The sequence below is a fragment of the Thalassophryne amazonica genome, chromosome 4, assembly GCF_902500255.1.
Source record: "Thalassophryne amazonica chromosome 4, fThaAma1.1, whole genome shotgun sequence".
Classification (NCBI taxonomy): domain Eukaryota; kingdom Metazoa; phylum Chordata; class Actinopteri; order Batrachoidiformes; family Batrachoididae; genus Thalassophryne; species Thalassophryne amazonica.
Window position 1 is genome coordinate 140,311,054 of NC_047106.1, and position 19,509 is coordinate 140,330,562.

Genomic DNA, 19,509 nt, shown 5'->3' on the forward strand with positions numbered 1-19,509 from the left:
TGTGTGTATATGTATATGTATGTCTATGTATGTGTGTATATGTATATATGTATATGTATGTCTATGTATGTGTGTATATGTATATATGTATATGTATGTCTATGTATGTGTGTGTGTGTGTGTGTGTATGAAAAATACTATATTAAACAATAATATGGCAGCCAAATGACTATTTTCAATGTAAAGATTTATGGCCTGATTTACTAAAATTTACATATAAAAATATATGCAATGCTAAAATACCCACGGCCGTATGAGTGTTGTCTTCTTCATCATTTGCAGTTGTTTAATTGGTATCTGAGTGAAAACTATGTATGTGTTTGTGTGTATATATATAATAATATACACACAACCCCAATTCAATGAAGTTGGGACATTGTCTGAAATGTAAATAAAACAGAATTGATGATTTGCAAATCCTATATTCAACTGAGTACACCACAAAGACAAGATATTTAATGTTCAAACTGATAAACGGCATTGTTTTTGTGCAAATATTTGCTCATTTTGAAATGGATGCCTGTAACACATTTCTAAAAAGCTGGGACAGTGGTATGTTTACCACTGTGTTACATCACCTTTCCTTCTAACAACACTCAATAAGCTTTTGGGAACTGAGGACACTAATTGTTGAAGCTTTGTAGGTGGAATTCTTTTTCATTCTTCATTGATGTACGACTTCAGTTGTTCAACAGTCCGGGGTCTCCGTTGTCGTATTTTGTGCTTCATAATGCGCCACACATTTGCAATGGGTCTGAACTGCAGGCAGGCCAGTCTAGTACCCGCACTCTTTTACTACGAAGCCACGCTGTTGTAACACGTGCAGAATGCGGCTTGGCATTGTCTTGCTGAAATAAGCAGGGACGTCCCTGAACAAGACGTTGCAGCATATGTTGCTCCAAAACCTGGATGTACCTTTCAGCATTGATGGTGCCATCACAGATGTGTAAGCTGCCCATGTAATGGGCACTAACACACCCCCATACCATCACAGATGCTGGCTTTTGAACTTTGCGCTGGTCTCTATCTGTATGGTCTGTATGGTCTTCTGTATGGTCTGGTATGGTCTTTTTCCTCTTTTGTCCAGAGGACACGACACCCATGATTTCCAAAAACAATTTGAAATGTGGACTCATCAGATCACAGCACACTTTTCCACTTTGCGTCTGTCCATTTCAAAAGAGCTTGGGCTCAGAGAAGTCGGCGGTGTTTCTGGATGTTGTTGATGTATGGCTTTCACTTTGCATGGTGGAGTTTTAACTTGCACTTGTAGATGTAGTGACGAACTGTGGTAAAAGACAGTGGTTTTCTGAAGTGTTTCTGAGCTCCCCTGGTAAGATCAATTCAAACCACCGCAGCGCAGTGCCTTTAATACCTATGGCATGCTCTAATCTCTGTAATAAAATTTTATGGTCAACAGTATCAAAAGCAGCACTGAGGTCTAACAGGACAAGCACAGAGATGAGTCCACTGTCTGAGGCCAAAAGATCATTTGTAATCTTTACTAATGCTGTTTCTGTACTATGATGAATTCTAAAACCTGACTGAAACTCTTCAAATAGACCCTTCCTCTGCAGATGATCAGTTAGCTGTTTTACAACTACCCTTTCAAGAATTTTTGAGAGAAAAGGAAGGTTGGAGATTGGCCTATAATTAGCTAAGATAGCTGGGTCAAGTGATGGCTTTTTAAGTAATGGTTTAATTACTGCCACCTTAAAAGCCTGTGGTACATAGCCAACTAATAAAGATAGATTGATCATATTTAAGATTGAAGCATTAATTAATGGTAGGGCTTCCTTGAGCAGCCTGGTAGGAATGGGGTCTAATAGACATGTTGATAGGTTGGATGAAGTAACTAATGAAAATAACGCAGACAGAACAATCAGAGAGAAAGAGTCTAACCAAATACTGGCATCACTGAAAGCAGCCAAATATAACGATATGTTTTTGGGATGGTTATGAGTAATGTTTTCTCTAATAGTTAAAATTTTATTAGCAAAGAAAGTCATGAAGTCATTACTAAAGGAATACTCAGCTCAATAGAATTCTGACTCTTTGTCAGCCTGGCTACAGTGCTCGAAAGAAACCTGGGGTTGTTCTTATTTTCTTCAATAAGTGATGAGTAGTAAGATGTCCTAGCTTTACGGAGGGCTTTTTTATAGAGCAACAGACTCTTTTTCCAGGCTAAGTGAAGATCTTCTAAATTAGTGAGACGCCATTTCCTCTCCAACTTACGGGTTTTCTGCTTTAAGCTGCGAGTTTGTGAGTTATACCACGGAGTCAGGCACTTCTGATTTAAGGCTCTCTTTTTCAGAGGAGCTACAGCATCCAAAGTTGTCCTCAATGAGGATGTAAAACTATTGACGAGATAATCTATCTTACTCACAGAGTTTAGGTAGCTACTCTGCCCTGTGTTGGTATATGGCATTGGAGAACATAAAGAAGGAATCATATCCTTAAACCTAGTTACAGCGCTTTCTGAAAGACTTCTACTGTAATGAAACTTCTTGGGGAAACTACAATGATTCCCCACTGCTGGGTAGTCCATCAGAGTACATGTAAATGTTATTAAGAAATGATCAGACAGAAGGGGGTTTTCAGGGAATACTGTTAAGTCTTCAATTTCCATACCATAAGTCAGAACAAGATCTAAGGTATGATTAAAGTGGTGGGTTGACTCATTTACATTTTGAGCAAAGCCAATTGAGTCTAACAATAGATTAAATGCAGTGTTGAGGCTGTCATTCTCAGCATCTGTATGGATGTTAAAATCGCCCACTATAATTATCTGAGCTAAGCACTAAGTCAGACAAAAAGTCCGAAAATTCACAGAGAAACTCACAGTAACGACCAGGTGGACGATAGATAACAACAAATAAAACTGGTTTTTGGGACTTCCAATTTGGATGGACAAGACTAAGAGTCAAGCTTTAACCTATACCTGTGGTATGTTCCAAACAAGTGTTCTTTGAGCATTCATCAACTTTCCCAGTCTTTTGTTGCCCCTGTCCCAGCTTTTTTGAAATGTGTTGCAGGCATCCATTTCAAAATGAGCAAATATTTGCACAAAAACAATCAAGTTTATCAGAACATTAAATATCTTGTCTTTGTGGTGTATTCAGTTGAATATAGGTTGAAGAGGATTTGCAATTCATTGTATTCTATTTTGATTTACATTTCACACAATGTCCCAACCACTGGAATTGGGGTTGTGTTTGTGTGTGTATATATATATATATGTATATATATATATATATATACTCAACAAAAATATAAACGCAACACTTTTGGTTTTGCTCCCATTTTGTATGAGATGAACTCAAAGATCTAAAACTTTTTCCACATACACAATATCACCATTTCCCTCAAATATTGTTCACAAACCAGTCTAAATCTGTGATAGTGAGCACTTCTCCTTTGCTGAGATAATCCATCCCACCTCACAGGTGTGCCATACCAAGATGCTGATTAGACACCATGATTAGTGCACAGGTGTGCCTTAGACTGCCCACAATAAAAGGCCACTCTGAAAGGTGCAGTTTTGTTTTATTGGGGGGGATACCAGTCAGTATCTGGTGTGACCACCATTTGCCTCATGCAGTGCAACACATCTCCTTCGCATCATCCGTGAAGAGAATGCCTCTCCAACGTGCCAAACGGCAGCAAATGTGAGCATTTGCCCACTCAAGTCGGTTACGACGACGAACTGGAGTCAGGTCGAGACCCTGATGAGGACGACGAGCATGCAGATGAGCTTCCCTGAGACGGTTTCTGACAGTTTGTGCAGAAATTCTTTGGTTATGCAAACCGATTGTTTCAGCAGCTGTCCGAGTGGCTGGTCTCAGACGATCTTGGAGGTGAACATGCTGGATGTGGAGGTCCTGGGCTGGTGTGGTTACACGTGGTCTGCGGTTGTGAGGCTGGTTGGATGTACTGCCAAATTCTCTGAAACGCCTTTGGAGACGGCTTATGGTAGAGAAATGAACATTCAATACACGAGCAACAGCTCTGGTTGACATTCCTGCTGTCAGCATGCCAATTGCACGCTCCCTCAAATCTTGCGACATCTGTGGCATTGTGCTGTGTGATAAAACTGCACCTTTCAGAGTGGCCTTTTATTGTGGGCAGTCTAAGGCACACCTGTGCACTAATCATGGTGTCTAATCAGCATCTTGGTATGGCACACCTGTGAGGTGGGATGGATTATCTCAGCAAAGAAGTGCTCACTATCACAGATTTAGACTGGTTTGTGAACAATATTTGAGGGAAATGGTGATATTGTGTATGTGGAAAAAGTTTTAGATCTTTGAGTTCATCTCATACAAAATGGGAGCAAAACCAAAAGTGTTGCGTTTATATTTTTGTTGAGTATATATATATTTGATCCACTGTCGATTTTGCAAGTTTTCCCACCTACAAAGAATGGAGGTCTGTAATATTTATTGTAGGTACACTTCAACTGTGAGAGACAGAATCTAAAAAAAAAATCAAAAACACATTGTATGATTTTTAAATAATTATTTTGCATTTTATTGCATGAAATAGGGATTTGATACAATAGAAAAATGGACGTTCATATTTAGTACAGAAACAGTTGTTTGCAGTTACAGAGGTCAGACGTTTCCTGTAGTTCTTGACCAAGTTTGCACACTGCAGCAGGGATTTTGGTCCACTCCTCCATACAGATCTTCTCCACATCTTTCAGGTTTCCAGTTTCAGCTCCCTCCAAAGATATTCTCTTGAGATCAGGTCTGGAGACTGGCTAGGACACCCCAGGACCTTGAAATGACCTTCTGACGGTGCCCCTCCTTAGTTGCCCTGACTGTGTGTTTGGGGTCATTTTCATGCTGGAAGACCCAGCCATGACACATCTTCAATGCTCTTACTGAAAAAATCTCATGATACATGACCTCATCCATCCTCCCTTCAATACGGTGCAGTCATCCTGTCCTCTTTGCAGAAAAGCACCCCCAAAAATGATGTTTCCAGCCCATGCTTCACGGTTGGGATGGTGTTCTTGGGGTTGTTCTCATCCTCCAAACACGGCGAGTGGAGTTGATAAGAAAAAGCTCTGTTTTGGTCTTATTTTACCACGTGACCTTCTCCCATGCCTCCTTTGGATCATCCAGATGGTCACTGGTGAACTTCAAACAGGTCTGGACATGTGCTGGCTTGAGCAGGGGGACCTTGCTGCCCTGCACAATAAACCATCGGACTTATCATTGCCATCTGCCTCCTGTTATCCGGGGATATCCACCAGTGTCCCGGTCCGCTCTGCCGCCCAGCAAGGACAGCCATGCCAACACCACCGCTAACAGGAGCAACAACAATAACCTACAGGTATTCTCACTTTGTTCATCCTACTCAGCATTGCATCAACCTCACCTCCATTCCTCTGTCCTTCTTGTGAGCGCCGCTCTGGTGTCCAGGACGGGTGAGGCGATCGGTGAGACGAAGCCACTGGGGTCTGGGAGCGACGCCTCTACCTGGGGCAGACCATGCACACTAGCCCCGCTGCACTCACACGCCGGGCCTGCACATCCCGCCCAGACGGCTCTGCTGAATGCCGAGGAAAGGAGGCTCCACCACCATCATCCTCAATCCGGCTACAAATCGCCCACATCTAAGAGACATGAGGAATATTCCACTGGCCAGCCCGCACCACGACCTCTTCACCGACTGCATCTCCGCGGCACACATTCAACGCGTCATTGGCAACGACGTCATCAGAACACGACCAGCACGATGACAAATAAAGGGAAACAGGGAAAACGTGGAGTGGATTTCCGCCTGCTCTGGATTTTGCCAAGATGCAAGAACATCTCCAAGATAAGAATAACACTCTTCAATTCCCAATCACTCACAAGTAAAACCAGCCTAATATTTGAACATATTCTCGACAATCAAATACATATGATGTGCCTTACAGAAACCTGGCACAAATCAGACTCATATCTGGCACTAAATGAAGCATGTCCCCCAGGATACACATACCTGGAAAGGGCCAGGTCCACTGGCCAGGGTGGGGGTCTTGCTGTCATTTACCATAAAGATCTTATTATAACACCTCTCCCACTGCCAGAGCTCATCACATTTGAGTGCTTGTTATTCAAATGTAGATCACAAAAAGAAACAACAAAAATTCTCCTCATCTACCGCCCCCCAAAACCACACCCTGGATTCACTGCTGAACTTCAAGACCTACTAACATCACTCTGTGCAACCTCCAATAGTACACTTATACTGGGAGATTTCAACGTTCACGTCGACTCCCCCACAAACCGCCCAGCTGCAGAGCTCCTAGATCTCCTGGACTGCCTTCACCTCACTCAACATATAACAGTTCCCACACACACAAAAGGCCACACTCTTGATTTGGTCATAACAGACAATGCTCCCATTAAAAACATAAAGCTGTACGACCTGGGCGTGTCTGACCACAAGGCCGTCTCCCTGGAACTGCCATTAGCAGAAACATACCTCCAAACAAAACGTCAAATCCGGTTCAGAAACTTAAAAGCAATTCACACCATTCTCTTCAACCAGGACATACAGAAAATTTCAAAAGTCACACAGTTCACATCAGTTAATGAATCCGTTCAGCACTACAACTCTAGTCTTCACAACATCCTCGAGTTACATGCACCAATCAAAACAAGAACAGTAACTTTTTCCAGGTCAGCTCCTTGGTACACAACAGAGCTCTGAAAAATGAAAACTGCTGGTCGCGCCCTGGAGTGCAGATATGTCTCCAGTGGCTTACACGTACACAAACAGGCTTACCGTGAACACCAGAAACAATACTCTAGAGCACTTGCCACAGCCAGGTCCCAATACTTCTCTCATAAAATTTCAAACTGTACGGGTACAAAACAGTTATTTTCATCAATCAACTCTCTCCTCAAACCTCCCACACACTCCGACACCGATACCAGCACAGATCAGTGTAACAGGTTTTTGGACTTTTTCACAACAAAGGTAGCCACAATTCGGTCTCATCTCCCTGCTACAACACCATCTCACTTCAAACTCACTATCTCCAACCCACTCTAGACTTTTTCAGATTTCATGGACACCAATCTGACAGAGGTACAGAGGATCATAAATGCATGAAAACATCTACTTGTTCATTGGATCCTCTCCCTACACCACTACTAAAGTCAAATATTACAGCTATTAGTCCTCTAATCAAAGAAATTATTAACCAGTCACTCAAATCCGGTCAGGTTCCTCCAGCTCTCAAATCAGCCATTATTCGCCCTCATCTCAAAAAACCCTCACTCGACCCGAAAATCCTGGCTCATTACCGCCCTGTCTCAAACCTGCCGTTTCTTTCCAAAGTCCTGGAAAAAGTCGTATCAGTCCAACACCATGATCACCTCCACACCCATAACCTATATGAAATATTTCAGTCTGGTTTCCGCTCAGCACATAGCACAGAAACAGCCCTGGTCCGCATCATGAACGACCTTCTCATGACTGCGGACCAGGGCTCACCATCTCTCCTCCTCCTACTGGATCTATCAGCCGCTTTTGACACCATTGACCACACCATCCTGCTCCACTGCCTCAACACTGAAATAGGACTCACTGGCACAACTCTCAACTGGTTTTGCTCATATCTCACGAACAGGACAGAATGTGTTACACTCAGACAATCCAAATCCAAAACCCATACTGTCAGCTGTGGAGTGCCACAAGGGTCCGTCCTTGGTCCAACCCTTTTTACCATCTACATGCTCCCCCTTGGTCAAATCATCCGTAAACACAAGATTTCATTTCATTGCTACGCAGACGACACACAGTTATACATCAAAATGGACTCCACACTCCCCTCAGCTCTGCCATCTGCCTTTCAGGTTTGCCTGGTGGAGATGGAAGCATGGATGACTGATAACTTTCTTAAACTAAACACTGACAAAACTCAAGCCATCCTCATCGGTACCCCACATCAAACCCAGTCCTCCTCCCTCACCAGTATTCCCATTCTCTGCCACAACATTCCCCTGTCCACCTCCGTCACCAACCTTGGAGTCAGATTTGACCCACATCTCACCTTTGACACCCACATCCGCCACCTATGCAAAGTCTCCTTCCATCACCTCAAAAACATAGCCAAGCTCCGCCCCTCCCTTTCCCAACCAGATGCTGAGAGGTTGGTCCATGCTTTTGTCTCCTCCAGTTTGGACTATTGCAATGCCCTCCTCGTCGGGACCCCTGGTAAAAACCTGCAAAAGCTGCAGCACATCCAGAACTGTGCTGCCCGTGTCCTGACGAGGAAGCGCAAGTTTGACCACATCACCCCTGTCCTCAGATCCCTCCACTGGCTGCCCATCAAATACAGAATAGAGTACAAACTCTGCCTCCTGACTTATCAGTGCATGCATGGAACAGCCCCTGCCTACCTCAGTGAACTCCTCACCCCACACACCACCTCAAGATCTCTCCGCTCCACCACCTCCTCACATTCACCAACCCAGGAGCATACTCTCCACCATGGGAGACAGGGCCTTCCAGGCAGTAGCCCCTCGGCTCTGGAACTCCCTCCCAGAGACCCTGAGGGCCCCACAAAGTGTGGAGGCCTTTAAAAAAGGCCTAAAGACATTATTTCAAAAGGCCTTTTAGATATCTTATCGTTTGAAATGGTTTTTGAAATCTGTTTTAATTCTGTTTTTAAATCCTTGCTGTAGCACTTTGAGATTTCTTTGAAATGTAAGGTGCAATACAAATAAAATGTATTATTATTATTATTATTATTATTAAACTATGACGGCATCGTGTGTTACTAATGTAATCTTTGTGACTGTGGTCCCAGCTCTCTTCAGGTCATTGAACAGGTTCTCCCATGTAGTTCTAGGCTTTCTCAGAATCATTGTTCCCCCACAAGGCGAGATCTTGCATGTAGCCTCAGGCCGAGGAAGATTGACAGTCACCTTGTGTTTCTTCCATTTTCGAATAATTACGGCAACAGTTGTTGTCTTCTCACAAAGCTGCTTGCCTGTTGTCCTGTAGTCCATCCCAGCCTTCTGCAGGTCTACAGTTTTGTCCCTGGTGTCCTTAGACAGCTCTTTGGTCTTGGCCAGGGTGGATACTTTGGAGTGTGATTGAGTGTGTGAACAGGTGTCTTTTATACAGGTAACAAGTTCAAACAGGTGCAATTAATACAGGTAAAGAGTTGCATAACAGGAGGACTTCTTCAAGAAAAATTAACAGGTCTGTGAGAGACAGAATTCTTGCTGTTGGTAGGTGATCAAATACTTAATTCATGCAATAAAATGCAAATTATGGAATAACCCTGTTGTGTCTGATGATTTACAGATGTTAATGCTGGATTTTACGGTCGCGAATTGAGTTGTAAACGGGAGTCACCGGTAAAAGGTAATCCAGCATTAACATCAGCAAATCATCAGACACAACAGGGTTATTCCCATTCTAATCCAATTCCATCATTTGCACGGTTTATTTTTCTGTAAGTAATTCGACCTGGATCCGTGTTTTCTGCAATGCTTACCATAGCAACAGTATATATATATATCTATATATATATATATATATATATATATATATATATATATATATAATGTGTGTGTGTGTGTACACAATCCCAATTCCAATGAAGTTGGGACATTGTTTAAAATGTAAAGAAAAACAGAATACAATGATTTGCAAATCCTCTTCAACCTATATTCAATTTCAATTTCAGTTTCAATTTATTAATTTATACTCAACAAAAATATAAACGCAACACTTTTGGTTTTGCTCCCATTTTGTACGAGATGAACTCAAAGATCTAAAACTTTTTCCACATACACTATATCACCATTTCCCTCAAATATTGTTCACAAGCCAGTCTAAATCTGTGATAGTGAGCACTTCTCCTTTGCTGAGATAATCCATCCCACCTCACAGGTGTGCCATATCAAGATGCTGATTAGACACCATGATTAGTGCACAGGTGTGCCTTAGACTGTCCACAATAAAAGGCCACTCTGAAAGGTGCAGTTTTATCACACAGCACAATGCCACAGATGTCGCTGCTGAAACAATCGGTTTGCATAACCAAAGAATTTCTGCACAAACTGTCAGAAATCGTCTCAGGGAAGCTCATCTGCATGCTCGTCGTCCTCATCGGGGTCTCGACCTGACTTCAGTTCGAGTGGGCAAATGCTCACATTCGCTGGCATTTGGCACGTTGGAGAGGTGTTCTCTTCATGGATGAATCCCAGTTCACACTGTCCAGGGCAGATGGCAGACAGCGTGTGTGGCGTTGTGTGGGTGAGCGGTTTTCTGATGTCAATGTTGTGGATCGAGTGGCCCATGATGGTGGTGGGGTTATGGTATGGGCAGGTGTCTGTTATGGACGAAGAACACAGGTGCATTTTAGAGCATGTTTGGGATGCTCTGCACCGGCATATACGACAGCGTGTACCAGTTCCATTGAAGAGGAGTGGACCAACATTCCACAGGCCACAATTGACAACCTGATCAACTCTATGCGAAGGAGATGTGTTGCACTGCATGAGGCAAATGGTGGTCACACCAGATACTGACTGGTATCCCCCCCCCAATAAAACAAAACTGCACCTTTCAGAGTGGCCTTTTATTGTGGGCAGTCTAAGGCACACCTGTGCACTAATCATGGTGTCTAATCAGCATCTTGATATGGCACACCTGTGAGGTGGGATGGATTATCTCAGCAAAGGAGAAGTGCTCACTATCACAGATTTAGACTGGTTTGTGAACAATATTTGAGGGAAATGGTGATATTGTGTATGTGGAAAACGTTTTAGATCTTTGAGTTCATCTCATACAAAATGGGAGCAAAACCAAAAGTGTTGCGTTTATATTTTTGTTGAGTATATAGCGCCAAATCACAACAAAGTCGCCCCAAGGTGCTTCATATAATTCACAACAACACAAATTAATCTAAAATCAAAATTAAAAGCAAGAAAAGCACAGTAAAAAGATAAAACACAGTAGAATAAAAAGAAATTACAAAGCAAACACAAACAGATTAAAAAATTAATGATAAGACAGTCTAAAAAAAGTGGGTCTTCAGTCTTGATTTAAAAATCTCCACCATGTCAGACTGCCAAATAACAGCAGGTCAGATCGTTCCAAAGAGCCGGACCACGGTAGGAGAAGGCTCTATACCCCACAGACTTTTTGTTCATCCTCGGAACACACAGAAGCCCTGCGCCCTGCGAACGCAAAAGCCTTGCAGGTACGTAGGGCTTAACCAAGTCCGCCAGGTAGGAAGGTGCCAGTCCATGAACAATTTTGTAAACCAACAATAAAACTTTAAAATCTGATCTGGCAGAAACCGGTAGCCAATGAAGGGATACCAGAATGGGAGTAATGTGGTCAAACCTTCTACTTTGTGTCAAAAGTCTGCTAGCAGCATTCTGTACCAACTGAAGTCCTCGAATGCTAGACTGCGGCAGGCCAGAAAATAAAACATTACAATAATCCAATCTAGAAGAGACAAACGCATGAATCAGAGTCTCAGCATCAGCCATAGACAGGATGGAGCGAATCTTTGCTGTATTTCTCAGATGAAAGAAAAAAGTCCTCGTAATGTCCCTAATGTGGAGGTCAAAGGACAACGTAGGATCAAAGATTACCCCAAGGTTCCTCACTTTGTCAGTATGATGTATAACACATGAACCTAGACTAAGCGCCAGCTGATCAAATGATGAAATGATGCCGATGTCTTGCTGGACCAAGAACCATCATTTCAGTCTTAACAGAATTCAAAAGTAGAAAGTTGCTAGACATCCAACTTCTCACTGCTGCAAGACAGTCCTGTAAAGATTTTATGTGGACAGGATTTCCAGTAGCTATCAGCATATACAACTGAGTATCATCAGCATAACAATGAAAAGCAACCCCGAAACGCCGCAAAATGTTCCCAAGGGGTGCCATATACAGGGAAAAAAGCAGGGCACCCAGAACGGATCCCTGCGGAACCCCGAACTTCATGCCCTTAAAGTCAGAGGTAGTGTCATTGCACAAAACACAATGGGAACGACCAGACAGATAAGACGTCAGCCATGCAAGAGCAGTTCCAGTAATCCCGAAACAGTTTTCTAGCCTATCAAGTAGAATATGATGATCACCTGTGTCAAACGCAGCACTGATGTTGTGAAAGTGTAGTGACATGGACCCACAACAGGGGGCGTAAATGAACGGACAATAGAAGGAGTTAAATTTGAACACTTTACTGTTGTGAATGCCACAACCAAACACAGCAGATTATAGAATAAATACAAAGTCAATGGATAAAGGTGTCGTGTGGGCAGGCTCGACGATAGGAGACGTCTGTCTAGAGAAGAACCGGAACCACACGATTTCCTCCGCCACCGAACCCGAAGGATACTGGAGCCGCCAGGTCCCGAGTCCCTCAGGTGGCCACCGTCTCCGCGTGTCGGATCTGGTACTGCTGGCGAAGAGCAAAGACAGTCAAGTGTGGGTGTGTGTACACCCAGTAACAACAACGGTGAGAATTCCACCTCCACCTCAAATCACACACTCGTGCAGCTCCTGTTTAACCACTTATCTGGTTGGGGTGTGAGGCGAAGCCGTCGCTAATCACACCAAACGCCAATCCAGCAGATAAGGAAACACCACAGGAAAACGGCTGCAAAAAGAGCTCAGATTATTTGTCAGAGTTGACTACAGCTGAGAAGTTACCGCCGTAGAAGAACGATATCTCGGCGACATGGTGGAGGTGTCATCCTGCTTTTATCCGGGGTGAGTGCAGATGATCGGTGAAGCTGTCATAGTTGATGAGTGACAGCTGTCACCTCGGCTGTTCCTGGCGCCCTCTGGTGGTGGGCCAGCAGTACCTCCTCTTCTGGCGGCCCACACAACAACTGAGATCCAACAACACCAATGTTGTAGTAGTATCTGAGTCCATTGCTTGCAGAAGATCATTAACTACTTTAATAAGTGCTGTTTCTGTGGAGTGATGTCTTCTAAAAGTAGACTGCAGTGGCTCAAAAAGGTCATTCTCAGTAAGATAGTCCACAAGCTGCCGTGAAACCACCTTTTCCAGAATTTTAGAGCAGAATGATAGATTTGATATCAGCCTATAATTTTTCAATACACCAGGATCAAGATTAGATTTCTTGAGTAGTGGTTTAACCACGGCAGATTTAAAACAATTTGGAACAGATCCAGAGTTTAAAGAAAGGTTAACAATTTCCAGCACAGTCGGCCCAAGAATGGGCCAAAGATCCTTAAACAGTTTTGTTGGTGTAGGATCAAATAAACAAGTTGTGCTTCTAGTAGACATCACGAGTTTCATCAGCACACCTTGTGAGATACTGTTAAATTCTGTGAATCTAGGTAGCACCTCAGTGGTAGTCCCCAGCTCAGTAGCTGAATACAATGACTGGACCAAAGTATGCTGAGATGTGCTCAAACTAATATCTTCTATTTTCTTTTCGAAATAGTCCAGAAAGTCCTGTGCTGAAAAAGGAGAACGACCTACAGGTGGCTGTCCATGAATAAGAAATGCCACCGTATCAGACAAGAACTTTGAGTTATGCTTGTTTTTGTTGATCAATTCAGAATAATACGCCTGCTTCGTAGCCAATAAAGCATGCTTATAATCTAAAATAGCTTCACACCACGCAAGGTGAAACACCTCTAGTTTGGAACTACGCCATTTCCGTTCCAACCCTCTAGCCTTCTGCCTAAGGTCACGCAAATAACTGTTGAACCAAGGTGTCTGTGCTTTGGGAAGGCGTGGCTTTAATAAAGGAGGCGCAATCTTATCAAGTGTGGTTTTTAGCACTAAATTCAGGCTATCTGCAAGACTGTCTACCGACTGAAATTTCATCAAGCTTGAAGTTAGGATTTCAGGTAGTCTCGCTTCAAGTTCAGTCAAAGTTGAAGGTTTAATTTGTCGCCGCAATGATAGGCAAGGTTGTTGCTCCACTAAACGCGGCAGCGTAATTGTAAACCTAATAAGCGAGTGGTCAGAGACCGCTGATGCAAGAGGCAGGATGTCGATATTTGTGACAGCAAGGCCACGTGCAAGAACCAAATCCAGAGTATTACCACTGATATGCGTTGAACCATGAATGAACTGCCGAAATCCTAGTGCATCCATGATTTCCATAAATGATTTACTGAGGGGATCAGAGGGCTTATTTATATGAATGTTAAAGTCACCAATAATCAAAATGTTGTCTACACTAGTTGATCTAAAAAAAATCAGAATATGGGCCAGGAGGCCTATAGACAGTGACAATATAACATAGCTGATTTCCAGTTTTATGACCTTGAGAGTACTTAGCATCATGGGCATAACGGAGAATCAGATACTCAAATGAATTGTATTTATGACCCCCAACAGTTACTAGAGTAAACCTGGATTTCAATACTGGATATTCAATTGAATACACCACAAGAAAAGATATTTAATGTTCAAACTGATACATTTTATTGTTTTTGTGCAAATATTTGCTCATTTTGAAATGGATGCCTGCAACACATTTCAAAAAAGCTGGGACAGTGGTATGTTTACCACTGTGTTGCATCACCTTTCCTTCTAACAACACTCAGTAAGCGTTTGGGAACTGAGGACACTAATTGTTGAAGCTTTGTAGGTGGAATTCTTTCCCATTCTTGCTTGATGTATGACTTCAGTTGTTCAACAGTCCGGGGTCTCCATTGTCGTATTTTGCACTTCATAATGCTCCACACATTTTCACTGGGTGACAGGTCTGGACTGCAGGCAGGCCAGTCTAGTACCTGCACTCTTTTACTACGAAGCCACGCTGTTGTAACACGTGCAGAATGTTGCTTGACATTGTCTTGCTGAAATAAGCAGGGACGTCCCTGAACCACGTTGCTTGGATGGCAGCATGTGTTACTCCAAAACCTGGATGTACCTTTCAGCATTGATGGTGCCATCACAGATGTGTAAGTTGCCCATGTCATGAGTACTAACACACCCCCATACCATCACAGGTGCTGGCTTTTGAACTTTGCGCTGGTAACAATCTGGATGGTCTTTTTCCTCTTTTGTCCAGAGGACACGATGTCCATGATTACCAAAAACAATTTGAAATGTGGACTCAAGATCACAGCACACTTTTCCACTTTGCGTCTGTCCATTTCTAATGAGCTCGGGCCCAGAGAAGGTGGTGGTGTTTCTGGATGTTTTTGATGTATGGCTTTTGCTTTGCATGGTAGAGTTTTAACTTGTACTTGTAGATGTAGTGACGAACTGTGTTAACTGACAATGGTTCCTGAAGTGTTCCTGAGCCCACGTGGTAAGATCCTTTACACAATGATGTCGGTTTTTAATGCAGTGCCGCCTGAGGGATTGAAGGTCACGGGCATTCAATGTTGGTTTTCGGCCTTGCTGCTTATGTGTAGAAAGTTCTCCAGATTCTCTGAATCTTCTGATTATATTATGGACTGTAGATGATAGAATTCCTACATTACTTGCAATTGAATGTTGAGAAACATTGGCATGAGAAACATTGTTGGACTATTTTTTCATGCAGCTGTTCACAAAGTGGTGATCCTCGCCCCATCTTTGCTTGTGAATGACTGAGCTTTTTGGGGATGCTCCTTTTATACCCAATCATGACACTCATCTTCTTCCAATTAACCTGTTCACATGTGGAATGTTCCAAACAGGTGTTCTTTGAGCATTCATCAACTTTCCCAGTCTTTTGTTGCCACTGTCCCAGCTTTTTTGAAAGGTGTTGCAGGCATCTATTTCAAAATGAGCAAATATTTGCACTAAAACAATAAAGTTTATCAGTTTGAACATTAAACATCTTGTCTTTGTGGTGTATTCGATTGAATATAGGTTGAAAAGGATTTGCAAATCATCAATTCTGTTTTATTTACATTTCAGACAATGTCCCAACTTCATTGGAATTGGGGTTGTGTGTGTGTTTTGTTTGCAGCCATTAACTTAGTGCTGATTGGCTGAAGGGAAATTCAGGTTTGGGTTCTTTTGCAGCCTCACGGGTTCAGTCCACAGAACGTTTGTGGGACTTGAAATGTTACGTTAACAACTCATCGTGTGTTAATTACTGAGAAGAATGTGAGTTCACAATTCTTCAGCATATAAATCAAAAATGGAAAACATTTGTAGTTAAAATGAGTTGACAGATGAGTGTGTTCAGGTGAAGTTTTGTGTGATTTTGTTTGTTTTTTCTCTCATTTGTTTGTGCAGAGAGAAGAGGTCCACGCTGGCAGAGATCGTAGAACAGCTGCAAGAGAGAGAAGCTGCACAGGTACAAAAATCATCTTTTGACTTCCCGTAGAGTTTGTCATTAGCAAACAGGTTGTTGGACCAAAGAGCAGCTTTTCATTTTCAAGTAATTGAGATATATTTGACTGAAAACTACAGTTAACTCTGAATTATTCCTGTGTTCCAAATCAACTGTAACAAGTGAGAGTAAACTGCAAAAACGAGCCAGGCAGCCCTGCCCATAGCGAACACCATACGTAGGAGGGGTGAGACGGGCAGCCCTGCCCATAGCGAACACCATACGTAGGAGGGGTGAGACTGGGCAGCCCTGCCCATAGCGAACACCATACGTAGCAGGGGTGAGACTGGGCAGCCCTGCCCATAGCGAACACCATACGTAGGAGGGGTGAGACGGGCAGCCCTGCCCATAGCGAACACCATACGTAGCAGGGGTGAGACTGGGCAGCCCTGCCCATAGCGAACACCATACGTAGGAGGGGTGAGACGGGCAGCCCTGCCCATAGCGAACACCATACGTAGCAGGGGTGAGACGGGCAGCCCTGCCCATAGCGAACACCATACGTAGCAGGGGTGAGACGGGCAGCCCTGCCCATAGCGAACACCATACGTAGCAGGGGTGAGACTGGGCAGCCCTGCCCATAGCGAACACCATACGTAGGAGGGGTGAGACGGGCAGCCCTGCCCATAGCGAACACCATACGTAGCAGGGGTGAGACGGGCAGCCCTGCCCATAGCGAACACCATACGTAGCAGGGGTGAGACTGGGCAGCCCTGCCCATAGCGAACACCATACGTAGCAGGGGTGAGACGGGCAGCCCTGCCCATAGCGAACACCATACGTAGCAGGGGTGAGACGGGCAGCCCTGCTACAGGAAGCTTTGTCTGTGTGACTCAACCAAAATTAAAAAGTTTTTTCAGGCTGACAGGACCATGTTATTTTAAGTGCATATGAGGGTTTAGTGGCAGTGTGAATACATCTGACTCCTGAACAGAGCAACGGTGCGCTCTGAATGAGCCTGTCGAAGTGGCAGAGAGAGAGACAGACCCACATAAGGTTCTCTAGGATTGGCTGTGAGGGAAACATAGTCTAGAACAGTGCTTCTCAATTTCTGTTTCGCTCCCCCAGGAAGAAGAAAGCATTTTGCGCTTCCCCAGCTCTCCGCTGTGACTGAAAGTAATATTTGTCCATAAAATTGTTATAAGTTACACTTCTGCATAATGTTGTATTCTTATTAACATTAAAGAAAACAAAAAGAAAGAACTTCAGATCAACTTACAGCAAAGAATAACTTTATTAACATTAACTTTATTGTAACAGAAAAAAATTTGCATCACTTTGCTTGAAATTAAAAAACATTTTAATCCTTAAACTGTAGACATTTTTTGACCGACTGCCATTTGATACTGAAAAACAAACTAGAAGCACTCAGAGTGCAAACCTCCGCCAAGGCCATGGGGTCACTGACGCCATAACATCTACACGCCGTGGAATCATTGAATCTAAAGAAGTCTAACAATGATGTTTGCTCAGTAGTAAAAAAAGTTTCATCTGCTGTGACTGGATAGCATGTATCCTTAGCACTTGGCATCACTGTTTATTGCAACTTGCACCTTTCCCAGAAGCTGCTGTCATCTGAGCACTGATATTGATCTTGCATGTGCTTATAGACAAAAACAAATGAGACAAAATTCAATTTATTATTCAACTAAACTGCACATATATGAATTTTTTAACATTTATGAAACACTTCTCTAAACAAGGCCATAGGGTCACTGATCCTAAAGAGATTCCCTCCGTGGCACAGTGATCTATTTCTTTTTGTCTCTTTCTCTAAAATTATATATAATAATCATTAGATTATTAATATATAAATAAAAATAAATTTAAGAAATATTACAATTTGAAAACAAATGCACCCAAACGTGATGACAGCTGCAACTGCTTAATGCTAACTTTTAACATTGAAAATGCCATAGACATGCTAACGCGTTAGCATCGGGATCCAGACCATGATCCGGATCACCACTAAAATGTAATCACTTGTTCCTCTTGTCATTTCCAACCACTCCACAAAATTTCATCAAAATCCGTTCAAAACTTTTTGAGTTTTCCTGCTGACAGACAGACAAACAAACAAACGCGACCGAAAACTTAACCTCCTTAGCGGAGGTAATAAAATCAATCAGGTGGTGGCCAAGTGGTTAATGCGCTTGGTTTCAGTTCAGAAGGTTCCAGGTTCAAATCCCACCCCTGCCACATTTCTCCATGTAACGTGGAGTTGCGTCAGGAAGGGCATCCGGTGTAAAACCTGTGCCAATTCAACATGCAGATCCACCTTGGATTTGCTGAGGCGACCCTGAGTGCAAACAAGGGAGCAGCCGCAGGTACTTACTAATCAATAATAAATTCAAATTGATCAGAACACTTACTCAGGAGCACAATATATAAAACACTTTAACAGACAAAACAAAAAATGAATAATGTTGTGTGGGCCGCCAGAAGAGGAGGTACTGCTGGCCCACCACCAGAGGGCACCCTGCCTGAAGTGCGGGCTTCAGGCACGAGAGGGCGCTGCCGCCACGGACACAGCCGGGGGTGACAGCTGTCACTCATTATCTCTTGACAGCTGTCACCCATCTACACTTCATCATCCCACTCCATAAAGACCGGACGTCATCTCCACCTCGTTGCCGAGATATCGTCTACCTTAGGAGGTAACTTTCTCTGCCTGCATTAATTGATTCCAAGTGCTATTGTGTTGCAGCTGTCTAACCAGAGGACCGGCGTGGGTCGCGACTGTTTCGTCCTACTTCCCGTCAGATAAGTGGTTAAACAGACACTGCACGAGTGTGTGTTAGAGGTGGAGGTGGAATTCCCACCGTTGTTGTTACTGGGTGTTCACACACCCACATTTGATTGTCTCTGCTCCTCGCCAGCAGTACCAGATCCGACACGCGGAGAGAGTGGCCACCTGGGGTGTTCGGGATTTGGCGGCTCCAGTATTCTCCGGGTTCGGCGGCGGAGGAAATCGTGTGGTTCCGGTTCTTCTCAGGACAGACGTCTTCTATCCTCGAGCCTGCCCACACGTCACCTTTGCTAATTGACTATTGTACTTATTCTGTAATCTGCTGTGTTTGGTTGTGCTTTTCACAACAGTAAAGTGTTCATATTTGACTCTTTCATTGTCCGTTCATTTACGCCCCCTGTTGTGGGTCCGTGTCACTACACTTTCACAACAAGTAAAACAATTTGTGCAGTTTTT

General features: G+C 43.3%; 1 protein-coding gene across 1 annotated transcript in view; it reads left to right on the top strand.

The window, feature by feature from the left end:
• Nucleotides 1-19,509, top strand: part of LOC117509055 (spectrin beta chain, non-erythrocytic 4-like) — a 301,034-nt gene that overhangs the window by 223,547 nt on the left and 57,978 nt on the right. Inside the window, 1 exon segment of the mRNA XM_034168865.1 lies at nt 16,208-16,268. Coding sequence (XP_034024756.1) covers nt 16,208-16,268 — 61 coding nt within the window.